Source organism: Artibeus jamaicensis, unplaced genomic scaffold (assembly GCF_021234435.1).
Source record: "Artibeus jamaicensis isolate MK-2021 breed Jamaican fruit bat unplaced genomic scaffold, CSHL_Jam_final contig_252, whole genome shotgun sequence".
NCBI classification, from domain to species: domain Eukaryota; kingdom Metazoa; phylum Chordata; class Mammalia; order Chiroptera; family Phyllostomidae; genus Artibeus; species Artibeus jamaicensis.
Window position 1 is genome coordinate 425,558 of NW_026521538.1, and position 21,159 is coordinate 446,716.

Below are 21,159 nucleotides of genomic sequence, written 5' to 3' on the forward strand. Positions count from 1 at the left end.
AATGGTGCCTAGAGGTAGTATTCCCTGAGTAGGAGCAGAGCTTGGAATCTGGTGGAGACAAATTATTTTACAGTTCTCAATATTATTGGGGCAAAAGCTAGAAAAATTCAGGACCTAGTTCTGTTCATAAGTGAAAAATAAAACTTTGAAGACAATGAACTGAGCCAGAGTTTAATGTCCATAACTCTGTATTATAGAGTCTATTAAAACACAATTTCCCCTCTTAAAATCACCATTATTTTTATCAAAGAGCTGGTGAAATGACAACCACTTCATTTATTGCATTAGGTCCAATTTCAAATTCAGCCTGATTATTTGCATAAACATAACAGGAATCACAGAGGACTATATAGGCTTTCTTTAAAATGCTTTGCTGGAATCTTATAAGATTCCACATTGAGCTTTAATTAGCCCCAGAGGGCAGAGAAGGCAAGCCACTCAGTTGCCATCAAGCTTTACCTGCAATCCTATAACTTTGGGTGAGTCCCACAAGTTCTTGACAGTCTTCTTGCCATTTCCCAGGAAAGCAGCATTCACTCTCTACTTGAAAAGACCACCATGAACCTTATGAATAAGCAATGTACCAGGCCATCTCTCCAAGGGGCCTGAATTGGCTTCAAAGTCAGTCTTCATTCTTTAAAGCTTTTGCTGACATCCAAAGCCTAGGCATGTCTCTCTAATACATGATATTCCAGTCAAAGTCTTGGTTAATAAAATAATTGGAAACTGGCTACGTTTCCTCTTAGGAAGAAATCAGATTCCTATTGAATCTATGCAAACAAATATATTGTTATGGAAATAATACTACCCACTCATTAAGAGTTGCCAAATTCCAGAGGGATCAGGTAGGGAAAAAATATAAATGCCTCAGTATTGCTCATGAAAGTAAAATTTACAAAATTGCTTTAAGAAAAAATAAGTTCCTTTATGTCTGAAAAACAAAAGGATTAAAAATTAGCAATGTTTTTAACAAAAAGTTACAAAGACTACAATCATCTTCAGTTTACTATCTCATAATCAATTTTCGTTTATGCTGATTATTTGCCAATAATTCTATAAATCCAGTTATTCCACAGAATTCTAGTAATCTTCATCCAGTTAAAAAATATGACCTGAAAATTTTCATTAATACGTAATTTAGAGTAAGTCGGAGACCTTTCCATGGATCTTTCTGAAGATGTAACATACTTGTAAATGCATTGGGGTAAAACAATGACTGTCTTTAAATGCCAGAAAATTTTCAAATGACATGGTTACAGAAATGATTATAATACAGTTGACAAAGGAATTTGCTTTCCTGTAACAACATTTTAAGATAACAATTAGAATTACAAATTAAAGTATATCAGCCCTGGCTGGTGTAGCTCAGTGGATTGAGCGTGGGCCTGTGAACCAAACAACCACAGTTTGATTCCCAGTCAGGGCACATGCCTGGGTTGCAGGCCAGTTCCCAGCAGGGGACTCATGAGGGGCAACCATATATTGATATTTCTCTCCTTCTTTCCTTCCCTTCCCCTCTAAAGATAAATTAATAAAATATTTTTTAAAAAAGTATATCAGAACCTTGTAGACTTGTTACTGAACCCAACCAGTGGTTGGGGTTTGGGGTTCTACCACTTGTCACCTACCAGGCAAATCTCCAAAGACTGAGATAGGTGGAAAAGAAAGGAATATTTTATTTAACAGCAAATTTCTGCTTAAAATATCTGGGTAACAAAAGGGGAAAGAAAGTCAGAGTATAACATCAAAAAATAGTCTTATTACAACTACTACTTAGGTTTGAGAAATGAAAATTTAACACAAGGACAAAAATCTGTTCACAGTGCTGACTATTATCACCAAGGTCTTTGGAAATAATGGCAAGCTTCTGCTTAACGACTGTTCTTTCTTGAGACACTCAACGAAAAATCACCCTGTCACTCTGCCAGCTCAGTTCAAGGTTACACTTGGAACCTCCTCTCCCACCCAAATGTATCATAAACAGGTGGCTTAGCTGGTCTCCAGTCGCTGTCCAGTGTCAGGAATCTTTCAGAGTCTGTGCCCCTAGGCTTCTGCTCACAGGCCCCCACTGGCCACTGTTGGCAGGCCTGCTGGTGACCACAGACATGTTGTTGAGATCTGGGAAATTGAGAACATAGCCTGACCACAGCAAAACAGGAACAAGGAACAGCATGCAAACAAAGGCTGAGCAGACATCCTGCAGTACGTGAGTGCCCTACTTAGAGCAAGATAGGCAGATTGTAATCTGTTTAGTTTTGAATTTTGAAACCCCACCCTGTTCCCGCGCGCAGTCTCTGTCAGCAAATAGCTAACTGCCATGTCTGCTTCTGTTCAACGCTTGCTTGCTTGTCCCTATATAAGGACTTAGCTGTAAGCGCTCGGCGCGGCTCTCGTCTGCAGCCCTCGTCTGCAGCCCTCTGGGCACCGTGTCTCAGGACACTCCGAGAGTTCGCCCCTGCGCAGGTTCCAATAAAGTAAGATCAAAACCCTGAAAGGTCTTGGAAAATTATTCTCGAGTCCGGTGGATATAACAATGTCCCCTGCCCAGGGGAGGGGGAAGAACCAACTGAGTTTTTGCTTCCTGGCACACCCCATTTCAAATGTCCTCTCCCAGAATTTCATGCACACTGAAAGCCAGTGGGAGTGTTAGCCTTCCAACCAATGCGGGACAGTGCCAGCCATGTTTGCCTTTGCCCCTCTTCTGGCCACTATGTTTAGCAAGAGGGCAAAGTCTCCAGTCACACATGATCAGCTCAAACCTCTTCCCAATTTCTAGGGGTGTGTGTCCCCCATTACAGACTCTTGGAGATTTTTATATAGTTTCTAGAACTTCCACTTTAAAAATTAAAATATGTGCATACAAATAGAACATAGTTACTATTTCTTTATTTGTCAAAGCTTTTTATGTACTTTCAGCATATCAAATAGGTTTAATTAGTTCAAAATTTCTTCCTCATAAAGAGAAAAAAACAAATCCTCAAGGCATTCCAGGGACCCACAGGAATGACCTAAAGCCAATACTAAATCAAGAAAAAGTCTCTTAGAACTTAAGCCCTGGGAAGGTTGTCAAACATAATTAACCAAAAGATTATATATCATTATGAAACAATATTAAATTATTTATTTACTCAAAGTGACAATAAACATCAAACATAAATTCAGGCTAGCAAAACTTTAGTTCTTATGATAAAGTTCTTATGGGTTTTAAGGTAATCAAGTACCTGATTAACACAATATAACACATAACTATTTTTAAAGATATAGAATCTTTGCTTTCTAGGCAGATGCAGGAACAATTTTTTCCCTTTTAACAGACTAAAAAAGAACCAAACAAATTCTTTAATAGTTTATTTTTGATATTTAGGTTCATTTACCTAATTAAATTCATTATTCAGCTAAACTATATAATTTCCTCTCGATATCCTCTTTATAAACCTTCTTCGACTTGCACAAGACTTTGTGTGAAATACACAATCTTTCTGCAATTTATAGTTCCTTTTAGTTCGCTGCTTCTTAACTCATTCAGAAATAACCAGCTTTAGAACAAATGATTTTTTTCCTTGAAAAAGTGTTTTCATACTTTACACTTTCTATTACCAAACCATAGTTTCATTCTAACTAAATTAGAATTCTTAATTCTTAGAAACTTTGATTTTTAGTGATAACTAAAAGTAAGTAATTAGCATTGTTAGAATGATACTTTTAAGAATACATTTCATAACTTTCAGAAATAGCCTCCCATTGGCAAATACACTCACATTTTCAACAGACATACTTCAAATGAAGTATAATACATATTCATTAACAGATCCAAATTCATTTTCTAGCTTCCCTACAATAAAAAGCCAAAGTAGGCTAGCTCAGATCAATGAATAGTTCAGTATTCTGTTATTTCAGAATATCTAGGTATTTGATGATTTTTACCATTTAACCCAGAAAAACTCTAAAGTTCCAAGTCACCAAAGACTTTCAAAAATTATGTTTACATTTATTTGTAATGATTACTGAAAAGCCTTATAAAAACTTTGCATTTTAATTACATCTATTTACTCTTTACAACTTTATAAGATTTTAAAGTCAGTTATTACTCAAGTCATTTTCTTGACAAATTCTGTAAGAGATAACATGAACTTATTGCTGCAAACACAGGCAAAACATTTTATGCTAATAACTTTTAAAGATATCAATTAAATTAAAACCAGCCTTAACATCAAATATTTTTCTATATGATCCTGAGAAAATATTTGAGATATAGTTTTTATTTTTTTCCATACACATAACAGAAGACAAGATTTTCTTTTTTTATTTTTGTATATGTCCTTGACAACTTTAAGGAACCTGGAGATATCAGGCTTGGCTTGCTTTAGCCACTTGAATTATTTTTAAAAGTTCCCATTTTTTTTTCACATTGAGGTGGCATAGTTGCCCCTACTCCGGCAGCCTGCTCTGGGTTTGGCATTAATTTCCCTATTGTTTCCAGGACTGCAGCAAATCCGGGACCTCCAGGAGGAGGATTTAGAGTGTGTATAAAACTTATCTCCTCATTTTTTTCTACTTTCTGAGTTTTACAGTCTGAGAGGGGAATGAGATCTTTTCCCCTCTTTGTACTATCAATTTAAATTCTGAGTAGAATCCTTGTAGCATAACAATATGAAAGTCTGCACATAAGAAATTCTATTTACCAAAACTTTGGCAAACGATTCTAATTAGTCATTGACATAGCATAAGTTGACCAGTCAGCTTAATGGACCTAATGGATTCTCTGATGGCATCGAGACTGAGCTGCCCATTTCAAAACAGAAACAAAAACATCTAAAGCAAAGATCTCAAAGGAATGAGTATTCTCCAACTAAAGCTTCTAAAACACAGGTGGCAAATATAAGGCCCACTGGCCAAATCCGGTCTCCACCTGATTTTATCTGGCCCAGCACCTTGTTTGTACCCAGCGCTGAGCTCCTTGCCCCTAGTTAAGGAGTAATTAGATTTATACAGTCCTAAAATTACATTCGGCCCTTTGAAGGCAACCACGAGGCTGATGTGGCCCCTGGTGAAAATGAGTTTGACACCCATGTTCTAAAAGGAAGGACTGGGACACTATTGCAAATGACTTTCACAAGGTCAAAATGGCAAAGTCCAAATGGTAGGGACAGAGGATTCACTGTATGCACAAAACAGCAAAGAGCAAGCCAAGTCCTTACAGGATAAGAAAGCAAGCAAAGAACAACTGAAACCAAAGTTTCATTGCAGACAGACAAGAGTTCTCAGAGAGCCCCTAAACAGAACAGATGAGAGCTCTCAGAAAAAAATATTCAAAACTGAGAAATCCATAAATCAAAACACCAAGTGTGCTCCGAATCCCACACTGGGAGAACTGAAGTTTTCTTAGTCACTGAGCCGTACCTACCACCGAAGAGCACCTAGTGATTTCTACAGAATCCCGGACAGTCGGGCACCCTGCCTCACCCGAAGTCGTGGTAAAGGCCGTTTCTTGTATAGCCAGGAATTGGAACTGTTGGTGCTTGCAATATGCTTATAAACTGTCAGTATGTGAGTTCTTTTTATCAGTTTATTAGTATACCTTATTCTAACTCCATTTCATGGTAAGTGAGAGGGGTACAAATTATTTATTCCTTGTTACATTCCCAGGATCAAACTGGATTTACAATTAAATTATAGAAACATAATCCTGAGTGATGAACTGAAGACTAGCTGGAGAGAAGCCTCATAACCAAGGACTTACAGAAGAAGCCACATTGAGACTGAGACATGGGAATAACACAAGTGTCAAAACAGTTGAGAGCATCCTCATGATGACTCTTGCACTAGAAAAGCTGTCGTCTACTTTTTTTGGAAGCAGTATGGCCAAAGAGAAGAATGTCTCTCAAATTCCAGCTTTGAGGAGGAGTTCAGATTGCCAGAACTGGACTAGAACTTCTGAATTTCTGGGGGTGTGAGGCCCTGTGGCTTCCTTGGGAAGCTGTGCACCAACCCTCAAGCCTCACCTTCATTAGCACCGCCCCCCCAATCCCACCAACTCTGGGCTGCTGGAGTCTGGGGCCACTCAGGTGTGCAGCTTAAATCCTGCCTCACTGTGAGGAGGGAGAGGAGCACCAGCAAGAGGTAGTTGTCCGCTCTGCAGGGGAAAAGGACTGCTTGGTCCCTGGTGATGCTGGGAAAAAGGCTTGCTCTTCTGTAGTTACTCTCAACCGAAGACTAATAAATGTTGCCTAAATAAAGGTTGGAACCTAAGGTGGGGGAGGGGTGCTTTGTTGCTAAGGTGTGCATGCATGACACAGCTGCCAATTGTGACACATCTGCCAATTGTTGGCTCTCACTCAGCATGTGGGGCCAGCATCCCACTTGCTTGGGTCACTTGCTGTGCCTTGGACCTCTGCCTGTCACGTCCAGGCTGCACCTCTGGGCCCCATGGCTCCTTTTCACATGGCAGCTGTTGTGGCTGCTGGTCCAGACACCTCAGTCTCCAGTCTCCGGAGTTAGCCCTAGACCCTGTCCTGGTGACCTCCGTTTCCCTGTGGGCTCACCAAGCCCTGGTCTGGATTAGCAAAACCTCGCATTTGAGCCTTCATATATCTCTGGAAATGCTGAACCCTTATCATTCCAACAGGAAGCCTCAGTTCTGCCTACAGAGTCCTCTGGGGAAATAGAACCTTCTTCAACCCATCAGAAGGCCCCAGCTCACCAACCAGAAACCCCTAATTCAGGAGAATCATCTTCAGTCCAGGAGAAGACGTAGCTCAGCCTGCTGTGTCCCCTGAGTTGTTGAAATCTTCGTTAGTTTATCAAGAAGTTTTAGATCAGCATCGAACCCCCCACCACTCTAAAGACATTGAAGCTTTAATTCAGCCAAAGTGCTCAACTCTCTCAGTTGCCAGTACAACCTTCTCCAGTCCAGCAGAAGGATTCAGTTCAACCTCCAAAATCCTCTACACATGGTGTAGCTCAACATTCAATGCATCATGAGATGATAGTCTAAACTCTAGGTATGGGTGAAGCTCAGCATTCAGTGTTGCCTAGTCAAATGTTATTAAGTGTGGATCCTGGGGTTTTGAAAACATCAGAGCACCCTAAAGGGATTAAGCCATCTGTAATTGAAAAGAGGTCTCAGCTCACCCTGCAAAATCAACTAAAGTGGGAAAACCTCCAACCAAGCAGGGTGTCCCTCCAAAGAACATTGAAGAGATAAAAAACATCTCTATCACAGGAAAAGACATCAGCTCAGCCTATATTGGAAGCTGAAACTATAACCCTGCAGGAGACTACAGACCCAACAAAACACTTTGAAGTGGTATTTCCACATCCAGAGCCTTTTCAGACTCACCTGAATGAAGGCTCCACCGCAACCTTGCCTGAATTCGCAGTTCAATCTTTGGAAAGGAAGCAACCCATAACACCATAATCTGTGGGGGAGGAGGAACATCTAACAGTGTTGTAGCAGAGTACCGCTCCACCAAAACCCTGAGGTACACTTCTACCTCCAGAAGTGTACCTCAGAAGTGTATGTCAGGTTCAGCAGCCTACCTTGCCTGAAATCACAGTTCAATCTTTGGACCTGGAGTTCACCGTAATACCAGAACCATCTGTGGAAGCAGAACATCCTATAACCATGCAGGAGACCACAGCTTCTTCAAAACACTGTGAGTTGACACTTCCACATGCACACACTGGGCAGACTAAGTAGCAAACCCTGTCTGATCACAGGTCAAGCATAGGACCTGGTGCTCATCATAACACCATTACCTGTTGTGGTGGCTGAACATCCTACAGTCCTTCAGCAGACTACAGCCCCTCAAAGCACTCTGTAGTGACATTCCCACATGCAGAACCTGTTCAAGCTCAGCAGCTTAACTTGTGTGAAGTCACAGTTCATCCTTCAGACATGGATCTCACCATAACGGCAGAATCCACAGTGGAGGTTGAACATCCCACAAGCCTGCAACAGACTACAGCTCCTCCAAAGCATCCTGAGGTGATACTTCCACATACCCAGACTGTTCAGGCTCAACAGCTTGTGTGTGTGAAATCACAGTTCAGCCTTTGCACTGGAAACTCCCTATAAACCCCAAACGTACTGTGGAGGCTGAATACAGTGCTGCAGCAGACTACAGGTTCTTTAAAACACCATGAGTGATACTCCCACACTGACAGGCTGTCAGGCTCAGCAGCCTACCTCATCTAAAGCCACAGTTCAACCTTTGGACCTGGAGTTCATAGCACCAGAACGTACTGAGAAGGCTGAAATCCTATAACCTTTCAATAGACTACAGCTTCTCAAAACACTGAGGTGACACTTTCACATGCACAGGCTCTACTGGCTCATCGGCCAGCCTTGTCTGAATCACAGTGAAACATTCGTACTTGGAGCTCACCATAAACATAACCTACTTGGATGCTGGACATTCTATAACCCTTGAGCAGACCACAATTACTTCAAAACACTGAGAGGTAATACTTCCACATTGAAAGTCTGTTAAGACTAAGCAGCAAACCTTGTCTGAAGTCCCAGTTCAGCCTCAGGACCTGGAGCTCACCGTAACACCAGTACCTATTGTGGAGGCTGCACAAGCCCTGGGACCCATGCAGGCGTGCAGGTTCTCCAAAGTGTCACCCTGAAGTGACACTTCCACATCCACACACTGTTCAGTCTCAGCAGCCAACCTGGTATAAAATCACGGGTCAACTTTTAGACTTGGAGCCACCATAAACCCAGAACCTACTGTGGAGACTGAATGTCCTACAGTCCTGCAGCAGAGTACGGCTTCTCCAAAACCTGGGGGGGGGGACACTTTCAGATTTGGAGCCTATTCAGGCTCACTAGCTAACAATGAATTCATAGTTCAACCTTGGACATGGAGCTCACTATGACACCGGAACCTACAGGGGAGGTTCAACATCTTACAGCCCAGTGGCAGAATACAATGCTCCAAAGAACCCTGAGGTGACACTTTGACATTTAGAGCCTGTCTTGCTCAGTAGCTAAACATGTGTGAAGTCATAGTTCATTCCTTGGACCTGGAACTCACCATAACACCAGAGTCTCCTATGGTGGCTGAACATCCTACAGTCCTGCAGCACAGTACATCTTCAAAACCCGGAGGTGACACTTTCACATTTAGAGCCTGTTCAGGCTCAGAACTTAACATTGTGTGAATTCATAGTTCAGTTTGGACCTGCAGTTCACCATGACATGACACCAGCACCTACTGTGGATGCCCAACATCCTACAGCCTTAAAGCAGAGTGCAGTTCCTCCATAGCAGGAGGTGACACTTTTCATATCCCAAGTTGTTCAGGCTCAGCAGCAAATCCTGTGTCAAGTCACAGTTCAACATTTGGATCTGGAGCTCACCATGACACCAGAGCCTGCTTTGGAGGCTGAACATCCCTGCATTGGAGTACAGCTTCTTTAAAGCACTCTTAGGTGACACTTCCACATCCACAGCCTGCTCAGGCTCGGCAGCCGACCTTGTGTAAAATCACAGTTCAACTCTGGACTTCAAGCTCAACATACACCCAGAACCTACTGTGGAGGCTGTACATACTACCACCCAGCAACAGACTAGAGACCCTTCAAAGCACTCTGAGGTGATGCTTTCACATACACCAACCTTCAGGCTCAGGAGCCAACCCTGTCTCAAGTCACAGTTCTACCTTTGGACCTGAAGCTCACCATGACACCAGAGCCCAAGTGCAGGCTAAACTTCCTATAGCCCTGCAACGGAGTACAGATCCTTCAAAGCACGCAGCGGTGACACTTCTACCTCAAGAACATGTTTTGGCTCAGCAGCCAACATATCTGAAGTCACAGTTCAACCTGAGGGCCTAGTGTTCATCAGAACACCAATACCTATTGTGAACGTTGAATATCCTACAGCCCTGCAGCAGAATATAGCTTCCCCAAAAGACTCTGAGGTGACGCTTGCACATTAGAGCCTGTTCAGCCTTAGTAGCCAACCCTTTGTGGTTTCCCAGTTCATCCTTTGGACGTGGAGCTCAGCATAACACCAGAACCTACTGGTGGTGGCTGAACACCCCATAGCCTTGCAGCAGAGTACACCTTCTTCAACAAACCCTGAGGTGAAACGTTCATGATTAGAGCCTGTTCAGGCTTAGCAGCCAATCTTGTCTGAAATCAGTTCAGACATTTGGACCTGGAGGTCACCGTAACACCAGAATCTATTGTGGAAGCTGAAATACCCTATATCCCCACAGCAGACTACATGAAAGTTCCTCATCCAGAGCCTGTTCATGTTCAGCGGTCATCCTTGTCTGAATTCAGTTAAACCTTTGGACCTGGAATTTATCAGAACTCAGCAGCCAGAGTCATCGAGCAGGTCCTCCAACAACTGAACAGAATGCCAACATGAACATATGTGAGCTCTGTACCAGCGATAGTGAGACTCTGTCATGTTTTGGTCTTGACCCAAAGCAGAAGCTCCACAAAGTGTCTGTACCAGAGTCCAACTCCTACAATGGCACCTTCATTATCTTAAATGCAAGGAAACTCTATTTGTTACAGTAATAAAGATACTTGGAAGTCATACTGTTGGGCTGGAAACTAATCCTCGGTGAAAATAATTTGAGAGAATTACGTAAGAATTCAACTGAAGGCCTGTATCTCTCAAGTATTTAATTTTCAATTGTAATTCTGATGACTCTTGAAGATTTGTATCTTTTTAAGTTGCCAGCATTAAAATATTGAGACATAGGAACAACACAAGTATCACAACAGTTGAGAGAATCTTCACAATGAGCCTTGAACTGGAAAAACTGATTCTACCTCGCCACTTGGCTTGCTGTCTAGGCTAATTTAAAAATGAGGCAAGATAGTCAGACTGCATTGTGATAATGAATGTCTGACACCCATTGTGATGAACAACTATACTTAGAAAATACAGAAAGCTCTTTCATGGAAATATTACGAGGCTGAAAGAAGAAGAACAGCACTGAGCTAATGGCTGAGCCAGTGAGGGCATCCTCAGGCAAAAGAAGGCGACAGCTTGTCAGTCTTTATGATGAAGCTTCTCAGTGAGCAACGAGAAGTAAGGTTTCTAAGCCACAGTGGGATACAGAGCAATGGAAAAATAAGAGGACAGAAGCCCAGGGAGAACAGGAAGAGCAGGAGTCACGTGAGCTCACCAGAGTGCCAGGGTATGGGTATAAGCAGTCTGGTCGGGGCGGTGCCTCTGACTGTAGCAGCAATGATTTTTATTGTAACTGCCTGTCTCACTGTAATCTGTGATGGAACAGCATCAAAGGAAGGTAAAGAAGGAAGCTTTTTCTTAGTTCTCCAGCACAAGATGCTCATCAAAACATAAGATGGAGGGTGTTTTCTGGAAAAGGTTTAGGATATGTATGGACCTCACAACACCATATGCAAGAAAAATGTGGCCCAGAAGCTACATGACAAGGATTCATCTGATGAGGATGAGCTTTTTGTCAAAATGGTGAAGGCTGAAGCATCCACCTTAACAGCCTGAAGGAGCACTGCTAAGAGACAGGTGAAGAAAGTGAAACACGACACCATCACCCAGTGAACCCCATCCTCGGGCCACCTGCAAATTATATCTGGAAATGTTGGCTCAGCATTGCTGACAAAATACATATTTTCCTATTAAAACGTATAAATTCATAACCAACTTAGAAAATCTGGAATTTGTTATAAATTGTATTCTCATGTTTAAACTTCAGTCATCTTTCAAAGTACTCTCCACCTGATACAACACTCTTATCCAGGCGTTTCTTTCCACTGCACAAAAGGTCTTTGAACTCAATTGATTCTGATGCCTTTCAGTGCATCTGTAGTTTTTTTTGTTTCTCCTCTTCCACATTAGCAAAACATTTCCCTCTGAGGACATTTGTCATTCAGGGAAACAAACAAACAAAAAATTTGCTCAGGGCAAGACCAGAAGAATAGAGGGGGGCACAGGTTTTTGTCGAAAACTGCTCAATAGTCAGCATGGTGTGGGTTGGTGCACTGGTAGATCACCCATTGTGAAATGGGCAACTGTGTTGAAAGTTAAAAAAAAATTCACTGAAGTCGAACGCACCCCACACCAGCTGGTGCACTGATACAGAAGAGTTCCTAGAACATTCACCTAGCAGGGGAAGCCTGTACTGTACTACAAGGGCCTGCACTCCAGAAGATAATTCTGTTTTTTTTTGGATTCCCCTGATAATAATAAATGCTATTATTCTATAAAGATTTTTCTTTTTTTTTTTTTAAAAAAAGAACCCCTCATATATATAGAAAAATAATCATGAGGCAAACTACCTATCAGTTAACTTCTGTGTGCTGCTAGAATTAGTATAACTGAGCTCTCAATCTGGTTTATTTCTCTACCACCATGGAGGGAAAGGAGAAAAATGAATGGTAAAATCATTTGTTCGTAGGAAAGAAGGCTGGGATTCCACATTCATTTTGAAAACTTTTCATGGAAAGAATTGCCATCCTCACTCAGGCATGGGAGGATTGTGACCCAGTGGAGTAGGAAAGAGTCAGATAAAATATATAGTTAGTAGTTTTCTATTCTGAACAGTCAGCCCCTTTCAAGCCCATGGGGCAGCACTTTCCAAGTTCATGTGGGGAACAGTAGGAAAGTTGCCCAAATGTGCCTGTGAGCAGATGGATGAAGACCTTGCAAACCTTTCATCAGGCATAACACTCTTCTGGAGGAACAGCTCTTTGTGTTCTTTCCTGCTTGAGAAGTATAGAGCTTAAGGTGTATCTGATGTTCTGTAGGTTATATATTGAGTTTTTTGGAGCAACTCATTTGCAATTGACATTACTGAAGCATGTTCTAAGTTCTAAGCAGAGAGCTAGGATGAATAAATTGTCTTTATTACTTTCCACATGTACAAAGATTCCTTCAGTTAGGTCCTCTATTATCCTAAATGCCTTCTGGTCATTAGCCAACATAAGTAGGCTGCCGTAGGACTTCCCATAGGGAAAATTAAAACGTGATTTTCTCCTTTTGTTATTTAGTCTCTAGGCTGAGAACTCTGAGTAGTAAGAAACACAGGATAAGGATGGGACAGACTGAGCCTTTGTGAGAGTGCACTCCTTTGCTGAATGCCACTTTGAATGGAAAGAAGAAATCAAATGGCAATTTCCAGTCGATTCTGGGTTGGCCCCGTGGAGGCTCTGGCTTCTGGGTTATGTCCACAAAGGTCACAATAGTTGTCAAAGACATTTCTGTTACTTTGGAATCCTGCAGGAAAGAAGTCCATGACAGGTCAGCACTTGGTACCAGTTCAAATAGCCCTCCACTTGACAACCTATTACTTCCCCCAAAAAGACCAAAACCAAATTGCTGTTAAGCAAGATATTACCTTTTTCTCATATTGATCCTACCGAGTTTTCTATGAGATACAGAAAGTGAATTTCTTAGCAGCAGTCCTTGACACCAGCACTGGGAACAGTTAACAGCTACCTAAAGACTGACTCTAGCTTCCCCCAACTGGGAGCTGCCTGGTATCAGAGAGGCCAGATGGCAGAACTATCTATGACATGCTTAGCTGCTCCACCTTCCAGGTCCAAGAAGCTTCCAAGCTCTGACACAGTACACATGTACTAGCGGAAGTAGGAGTGGCAATTCCACTCTTTACTCAGTTGTAGGAAGAAACTAGAAACTTCCAGTTTCTAGTGGAAGAAGCAAAGAACACAGAAATGGAGATTAAAAAAAATTAGGTTCACAGCATCTCAGGATTAGAAAGGATCCTCCCAACCACCCGCCAGTTCAAGTCAAACAAAACAGATGCTCCCAGGAGAAGCGGCCTTGCCAAGCCGACGGAGGGTCTCGTCTAACAGCCGCTTTCGGTAGATGTGGCTGCAGCCTGATGGAACTGCCAGATACAGACACGTGGGAGAAACTTCTCACATTAAAGAAAAAACTACCGAGTGAGCACGATAAGTAAGCTCAGAGGAAACAGACAAGGAAAGATGAAGATAAAATGTTAATAACTTAAAAGATATATAAGGATATAACAAAGCAGAGAAAAATGAAGGAACTCTTCGATATTAAAAATATAATGCCAAAATAAAAAATTCGGTAAGAAGGTTAACAGACAAAGTTGAAGAACTCTTCTAGAAAAAACAAAAAGTTAAAGAGATAGATAATATGAGAGACAAGAAGAGTAGAAAATCAATTAGTGACCCTGTAACAGATTAACAGGAGTTCCAAAAAGAGAGAACAAAGAAAATAGTAAGGAAGAAATTAAACGTGTAATACTAGTAATTTTTCAGAATTGAGTTTTCAGAGTAAAAAAACTCCACAGATTGTTCGATATGATAAATGAAGAAAAAAACCTACTTGAGGCATAATATGTTAGAAGCTTCAGACTACTAGGAGTAAACTGGAAATCTTAAAATCAAGCACCAATCTTAAAATGGTGCTTGAACAGCAGTATTAAAAACTAAAAGACAATGGAAGGATGCCTTCAAAATTGTGAGTGAAAATCATTTTCAATCTAGAATTGTTACCTACCCAAATGATCAATTATGAATCATGATAATGATGATGATGGTGGTTGAATGAAGTTGTCTTCAGACATGTGAACTAAAGGAAAAAATGTAGTTTACATGTGCCTGTTTTCAAAGATGTTATTAGAATTTGAAGTCCACCAAAATGAGAGTAAATTGAGAAAAAGAAAAAAATAGTGTTCAGTAAACAATGAATCTAACACAAATATGAAGCAAGAGGAATTCCCAGGATGACAGTAAAGAAAAGTTGACTAACAACTGCTGGGCAGTAAACAGTCCACATTACATCAGGTTATGCAGGTCTCCATAAAGAAAATACAAAGGTCCAAAAGAACCTATGCACCTCAATGTTCATAGCAGCACAATTTACAATAGCCAAGAGTTGGAAGCAGCCTAGGTGCCCATCAGTAAATGAATGGATCAAAAACTATAGTACATTTACACAATGGAATTCTCTGCAGCAGAAAGAAAGAAGGAGCTCCTAGCCTTTGCAACAGCATGGATGGAACTGGAAAGCATTATGCTGAGTGAAATAAGCCAGGTGGTGAAAGATAAATACCATATGATCTCACCTTCAACAGGAACCTAAACAACAAAATAAATAAGCAAGCAAAATATAACCAAAGACACTGAAATAGAGAACAGGGGGACAGCGACTAGAGGGGAGAGGGGAGGGAATTTCAGGGGAAAAGGGGAAAGGTTTACAGGAATGAGTATAAAGGACACATGGACAATAACAAGGAGGGGTATAGAAATGGGAGGGAGGTGGGGAGGGCTAGGGGGTAGGCTGGGATGGGGGAAAAAGGCAGAAAACTGTACCTGAACAACAATTAAAATTAAAAAAATATGTAGGAAAGGTAGAGCTGATAACATTACATGGAGAGTTTAAGTGTTTGAAAAACTGCAGTGAGAAGTTTTACAGAGCTGTTGGATAGTGTGAGAAGTCTTAGCCATCAGCTAAAAGAAAACTAAAGAAATGAAATATGAGGTAATTACTAATTTCAGGAAGAATGAAAGATCTCACAAAAATTTAATTTCTTGACTCAACATATTTATATAATCATAATATTGAAACACTCTATTTATTTAATAAAACATTTTGAGGTAACTACCTTGGGACAGTAATGGAAGGGTAAGAGAGACTAACAGATCTCAACTCACCTGCCAAAATGGGAAGTCAATAGATTATCTATAAACTCCTGATTCAAGAGATAACTGAATAAAATATTGTCTAGAAATTGAGGTAAATACCAGAAGAAAAGAGTAAAAGAGTCTAACAGATAATTTTTGAAGATCAGGATGGTAAGGAGGATTATGAGACTTTTTTTTATAAGAGATCCTCTTCTGGCATTTTTTGCCTTTAAAAATATATATATGCTATTTTGATAAATTATACAACTATTAATTTGAGAAATTATACCATTACTTAGCATTAGCCTCATCTGCGAGGGAACTCGGAAATACAAGGTAGGCTTCACAGCCCCAGCACCTTGTGTTGTCCCCACCCAAGGAAAGGGAGTGGGGCTTTCTATGCCTTTGCCCGTAAGTCACAGGTTAAGGGCCGTCTAGGAAATGTGTATTTCCAGGCCCTCCACATGGGTTCCGGTAGTTGGAGGACATCTTTGCAAAACAAACGAAACACAAGAGGGGGAAAACATCAGGAGAAAAAAGTGGGGGAGGGAAGCCAGGGGTGCAAAATACAAGGGTTACTGCAGAAAGAAAAATTATACTTGGTAATCAACAGGGTATCATATATAAGACATAAAAGAACTCAATGAAATGCCCCAACTAAAAATGTATCCACCATCTTTGACTCATTCTTCCTCAATCTCCACATCCAAGCAGTCATGTTCTATCTGTGACACCCCCGAATCTTCTGAACTCTGTCTGCTTTCTGCAGCCCTCACAGCCCCCACCTGGGCCCAGGCGTCCTCAACATCTCCTGGTGAATTTTGGCAACAGTGCTCTAAACTTCCCCTCGGTGTTGCCCCTCACCTTCTGAAACAGCAAGGGCAATGTCTACTTTGCTTATCATGCTATACCTAGCACCAAGCCTGGTACTTGGCACAGAGTAAGCACTCAATGAAGATTTCATTTTTGACAAATGAGCAGAGGTATTTTTGGAGACACAGAATAGAAATTAACAAGAAATAAATCACAGGGTAGAAAGTATGCTATAGCTTAAGAGTCAATAATTACAGATCACTTTGTAACCTTAACCTTACCTCCAACACTGTAATTACGATTCCTGAAGGCTGTGCTTCATTTATTCATGTATTTACTTATTAACTAACATTTCAAATGAAATGCTTATTCTTCATATATTAAACAAAATTGCCTCTGCTCTGGCCACATGGCTTAGTTGTTGGGAGTGTCTTCCGTATGCCAAAAGGTTGTAGGTTTGGTCCATGGTTGGGCACACGAGGCAACTGATCAATGTTTCTCTCTCTGTCTCCATCCCTCCCACTTCCTCTCTCTCTAAAATTAATAATTAAAAAAATATATCAAGTGAGAAGAAAAAGTATATATGTGTGTGTTCTTTCATGCCTCTTTCAAGTCTATTTCCTGTCCCTTTCACAGGCAACCACCTTCTGACTTTTGTCACTAATGATCAATTTTGTCTATTCTTGTATTTCATAAAAATGGAATCTTACAGTGTACTTTTAAATGTGTTTGGCTTTTTTCACTTCAAATGTTCTTATGATTTATTGCTGTTGTTTTGCATACCAGTAATTCATTGTTTTATTACTGAGTAGTATGGGAATATACAACAATTTGCTCAGTCTCTTGATGATGACTATTTGAGATGTTTCTAGTATTGTGCTGTCATTGATAAGGCTGCTATGAACATTCTGGTACACGTTTTGTTTTGGACATGTGTATTCATTTCTTTTGGTTAAATATGCAGGAGTAAAATTGCTGGGTCATAGGGAAGACAAATTTGTAAAGATCAAGAGGTTGTACCATTTTCATTCCTCCCAGCGGTCTATGAGAATTGTAGTTATTCCACGTTCCCGCACTGTTTCGTGTTAGCACTCTATTTTAGCTATTCTTGTGAATATGCTGGTGATATTCTAGTGAGTGGTGTCTTGTGGCTTTAATTTTGTATGTCCCTAAGGACTAATGATACTCAACACCTTTCATGCTTATTGGTCATTTGTGTATCATTCAAATCTTTTGTCCATTAAGATTTTTCTGTCTTCACATTACTCATTTGTAGATATTTTAAATTCTGACATGGATTTTGTTGCCAGATAATGTGTTAATGAATATTTTTCCAAAATTATAGCCTGCCTTTTCCTTTTCATGATGGTATCTTTTCATGAGCAGAGATTGAACGATATTTGTTTCCTGTCCAAGAAATATATGCCTGCTTCAAATCTGCAATGATACTGTCCTGTGTTTCTTTTAGAAGTTTTGTGACTATGGATTTAGGGTCTATATATAGGTCTACAACCCAGACACACGTACTTTTTGCATATGGAACTAATTAATTTTCCCCACTATGTTTATCCAGTAGTTCCAGTTTTATCCAGTTGTTCCAAAACCAATTATTTTTTAAAAAAATGTCTCCTTCCCATTGAATCGATTTGTGGATCTATTTTTAGACTCTATTCTGTATCGTTGGTCTATTTGTCTAGCCTATGCCACTACTGCACTGAGAGTTACAGTAAATCTTGAAATCAGTAGAGAAAGTCCTCCAAATTTGTTGTTCTTTTTCAAAATTGTTTTGGGTTTTTAAGTCCTTTATATTTTTATGTAAATTTTTGAATCAGCTCACCTATTTCCACAAAAATGCCAGGTAGGAATTTTCTGTGGGGTTTGCATTGAATCCACAGATCCATTTGGGGATATCTTAATTTTGACTCTTCTACGTCATGGTATATTTCTCAATAATTTATTTAGGTCCCCTATGATGTCTCTCAGAAATGCTTTATAGTGAAGAAGTCTACCCCTTTTGCTAAATTGGTTCCTAAGTATTTCACGTTTTTTAATGCTAGTGTAAATGAAATGGAATAAATTCACTTTTATAACATCTAGTTATTTTTAGATGTGTTCCTAGTGACGTTTTCCCCTAGTGACTTTTTTTTCCCTATTGACTTTAAGAAAGTTTATTACAAAAGTGGTAAATTATATTGTGAAGAGTTAAAGAATTTAGATAAGTGAAAATAAGAAAAACACTCTATTTCCATCACTAAGAATACCACTATTAACATCTAGCTCTTTATACACAAAAACATCCATATATGCATTGTTCACCAAAAGGTATCATAGCAGATAGGCTGTTTCATAATTTGCTTTAAAAAAAAGTTAACCTCTACCTTTTCATGTTAGTAATATTTCTATCTAAAATATAGTCTGTACTCAAAGTTTTCCCAACTATCCCAAAATGTGCTTTATGATTGTTGAAATCAGAATCCCAGTCCAAAAACATGAACTGTATCTGTCTGTTATGATAATTTAAAAGAAATTAACCTATACTATACTCTGGGTTCAGGATATAAAAGAAAAAAACTGAGGAAAAAGGATATAGATGTATCCATCATGACAGCATGCTATTTCAGTAAGCAGGCAGGGAGGATCAAGATGAAAGTTAACTGTGTCTGCTCACTCTAACCAAACATTGGCTGGTAGCATTAATTGGCTCTCAGAAGTCAAAAATTATATGGTCATGAAATGGTTGATGAGACAATGTAGGCTTTGCAAGGATTAGTGAACCTTTATGAGTCATGACTTACCTTTACGGACTGACACTGGTACAAGAAGCGTGCTCCTGATATATGAGCTTGTGGGTTGGACTGGAGGCCTATATATGCCCACAATACCTGGATCTCCAGGGAAACTGGCAGGACACAGCAGGATGCACAATGTATAGCCTGCAGAAGAGTAAAGAAGCGTCTGCTTGAATTGCAGATGGTTGCCTATAATCAGTCACCATGCATTAAGTACCCTCGTTTCTTTCTTTTTTTTTAATTTTATTTTTTAATTAAAATTTTTTTATTTATTTATCTTTAGAGGGGAAGGGAAGGAGAGAGGGAGAGAAATATCAATGTATGGTTGCCTCTCATGTGTCCCCTGCTGGGAACTGATCTGCAACCCAGGCATGTGCCCTGACTGGGAATCGAACCATGATACTCTGGTTCACAGGCCCGCGCTCAATCCACTGAGCTACACCAGCCAGGTCGTTTCTTAAACACTGTACAATAACAGAGAAGGCAGTGCGGCTTAGAGAACGCAAAAGTTCACCATAAGTCATGTTATGTCCTTGATTTTAGGAAGATTAATATTCTGAAATGGAAACTACTAATACAGAGATTATAAAATGTGAGCCCATTTACACTGTTTATGAGAAGTGCTCAGTGAGTGGTGCACAGTCAGTATTGTGGAACACCAGAGGACAGAACTGAGATGAGTAATCTGTGACTGGAGAAAGTGGCAATTAAAGGAAAATTCAGGTGGAGAGATGGCATATAAAAAAGTACACAACTAGAAAAGCACATTATGCCACGGAGGGACATTCACTGATTAATGTGAATAGTAGTTACTGAGTACCTCCTCTGTGCTTGGCGTGTACCAGACAATGGCCTTGAGCAGACACTTGACTGGAGCAAAGGACTTGAACACAGGAGCAGTGAAGGTTAAGAAAGAAGACATATCAGGGACTTCCGCCAAGATGGAGGCATAGGTGGAGATGCCATGCTTTCTCACACAACCAAGTTTAGAGACAACAAAATATTAGCAACAGAAAACACAGTCAGAACACAGAAAATTGAACTTTTCGGAAGTCTGATAACAACAAATGCTTCAGCCTGACAGGTAAGAGGGGTGAAACCAGCAGCTGGCGGAGCGGGATAGCACAGGAAAACTCGGTCAGACAGACTCAGGCGCGTGGATCCCAGGTATGGGGTTGCAAAGGGCAGATCCAGTGAACAACCCAGTGAGTGACCCACGGACCCTGCGAGGGCACAGGGCGGCACAGGTTGACTGTAGTGGCGCATTCCTGCGCAGATAGACCAGCAAGGGAGTGGGCAGTGAGACGGGACCCAGCAATCCTGCCCTGGAGGCCCTGCCCCGCCCCTAAGGCTCCACTCCTCATACTTAATGGGCGTGAACAGACCAAAAATGGCTCAGGAAGATCTCAAAGCCCCAGAGCCCATAACTCTAAGCGACGAAGAAATAGCAAAACTTTCAGATGCACAGTTCAAAACACTGGTGATCAGGATGCTCACAGAACTGGTTGATTTTAGTCACAAATTAGAGGAACATATGAAGGCTAAACTAATTGAAATGAAGGGAATTGCACAGGAAACCAATAGTGATGAAAAGGAAACTGGGACTCAAATCAAGGGAGTGAAGCAGAAGGAAGAAAAAAATGACCAAACAGGAAAATATGAAGAAACAAGAATTCAAAAAAATGAGGAGAGACTTAGGAACCTCCAGGACATCTTTAAACGCTCCAACATCCGAATTATAGGGATACCAGAAGGGGGAAAGGAACAGCCACCAGTAGAAAACTTATTTGAACAAATAATAAAGGAGAATTTCCCCAATCTGGCAAAGGCAATAGACTTCCAGGAAATCCAGGAAGCTCAGAGAGTCCCAAAGAAGTTGGACCCAAGAAGGAACACACCAAGGCACATCATAATTATATTAGCCAAG

The 21,159-nt window shown here is 40.6% G+C and overlaps 1 protein-coding gene across 2 annotated transcripts in view; it reads right to left on the reverse strand.

Annotated features, from left to right (window-relative positions):
- Positions 1–942: 942 nt before the first annotated feature.
- Positions 943–21,159, reverse strand: part of TCTN3 (tectonic family member 3) — a 34,388-nt gene continuing 14,171 nt past the window's right edge. For both annotated transcript variants that reach the window (XM_053662448.1, XM_053662447.1), the window contains 2 exons: positions 19,239–19,376; positions 943–13,228 (listed from right to left, as the gene is read on the reverse strand). In XM_053662448.1, the coding sequence (XP_053518423.1) occupies positions 12,995–13,228; positions 19,239–19,376 (372 nt within the window). In that variant the 3' untranslated portion in view covers positions 943–12,994. The remainder of the gene's footprint in view (positions 13,229–19,238; positions 19,377–21,159) is intronic.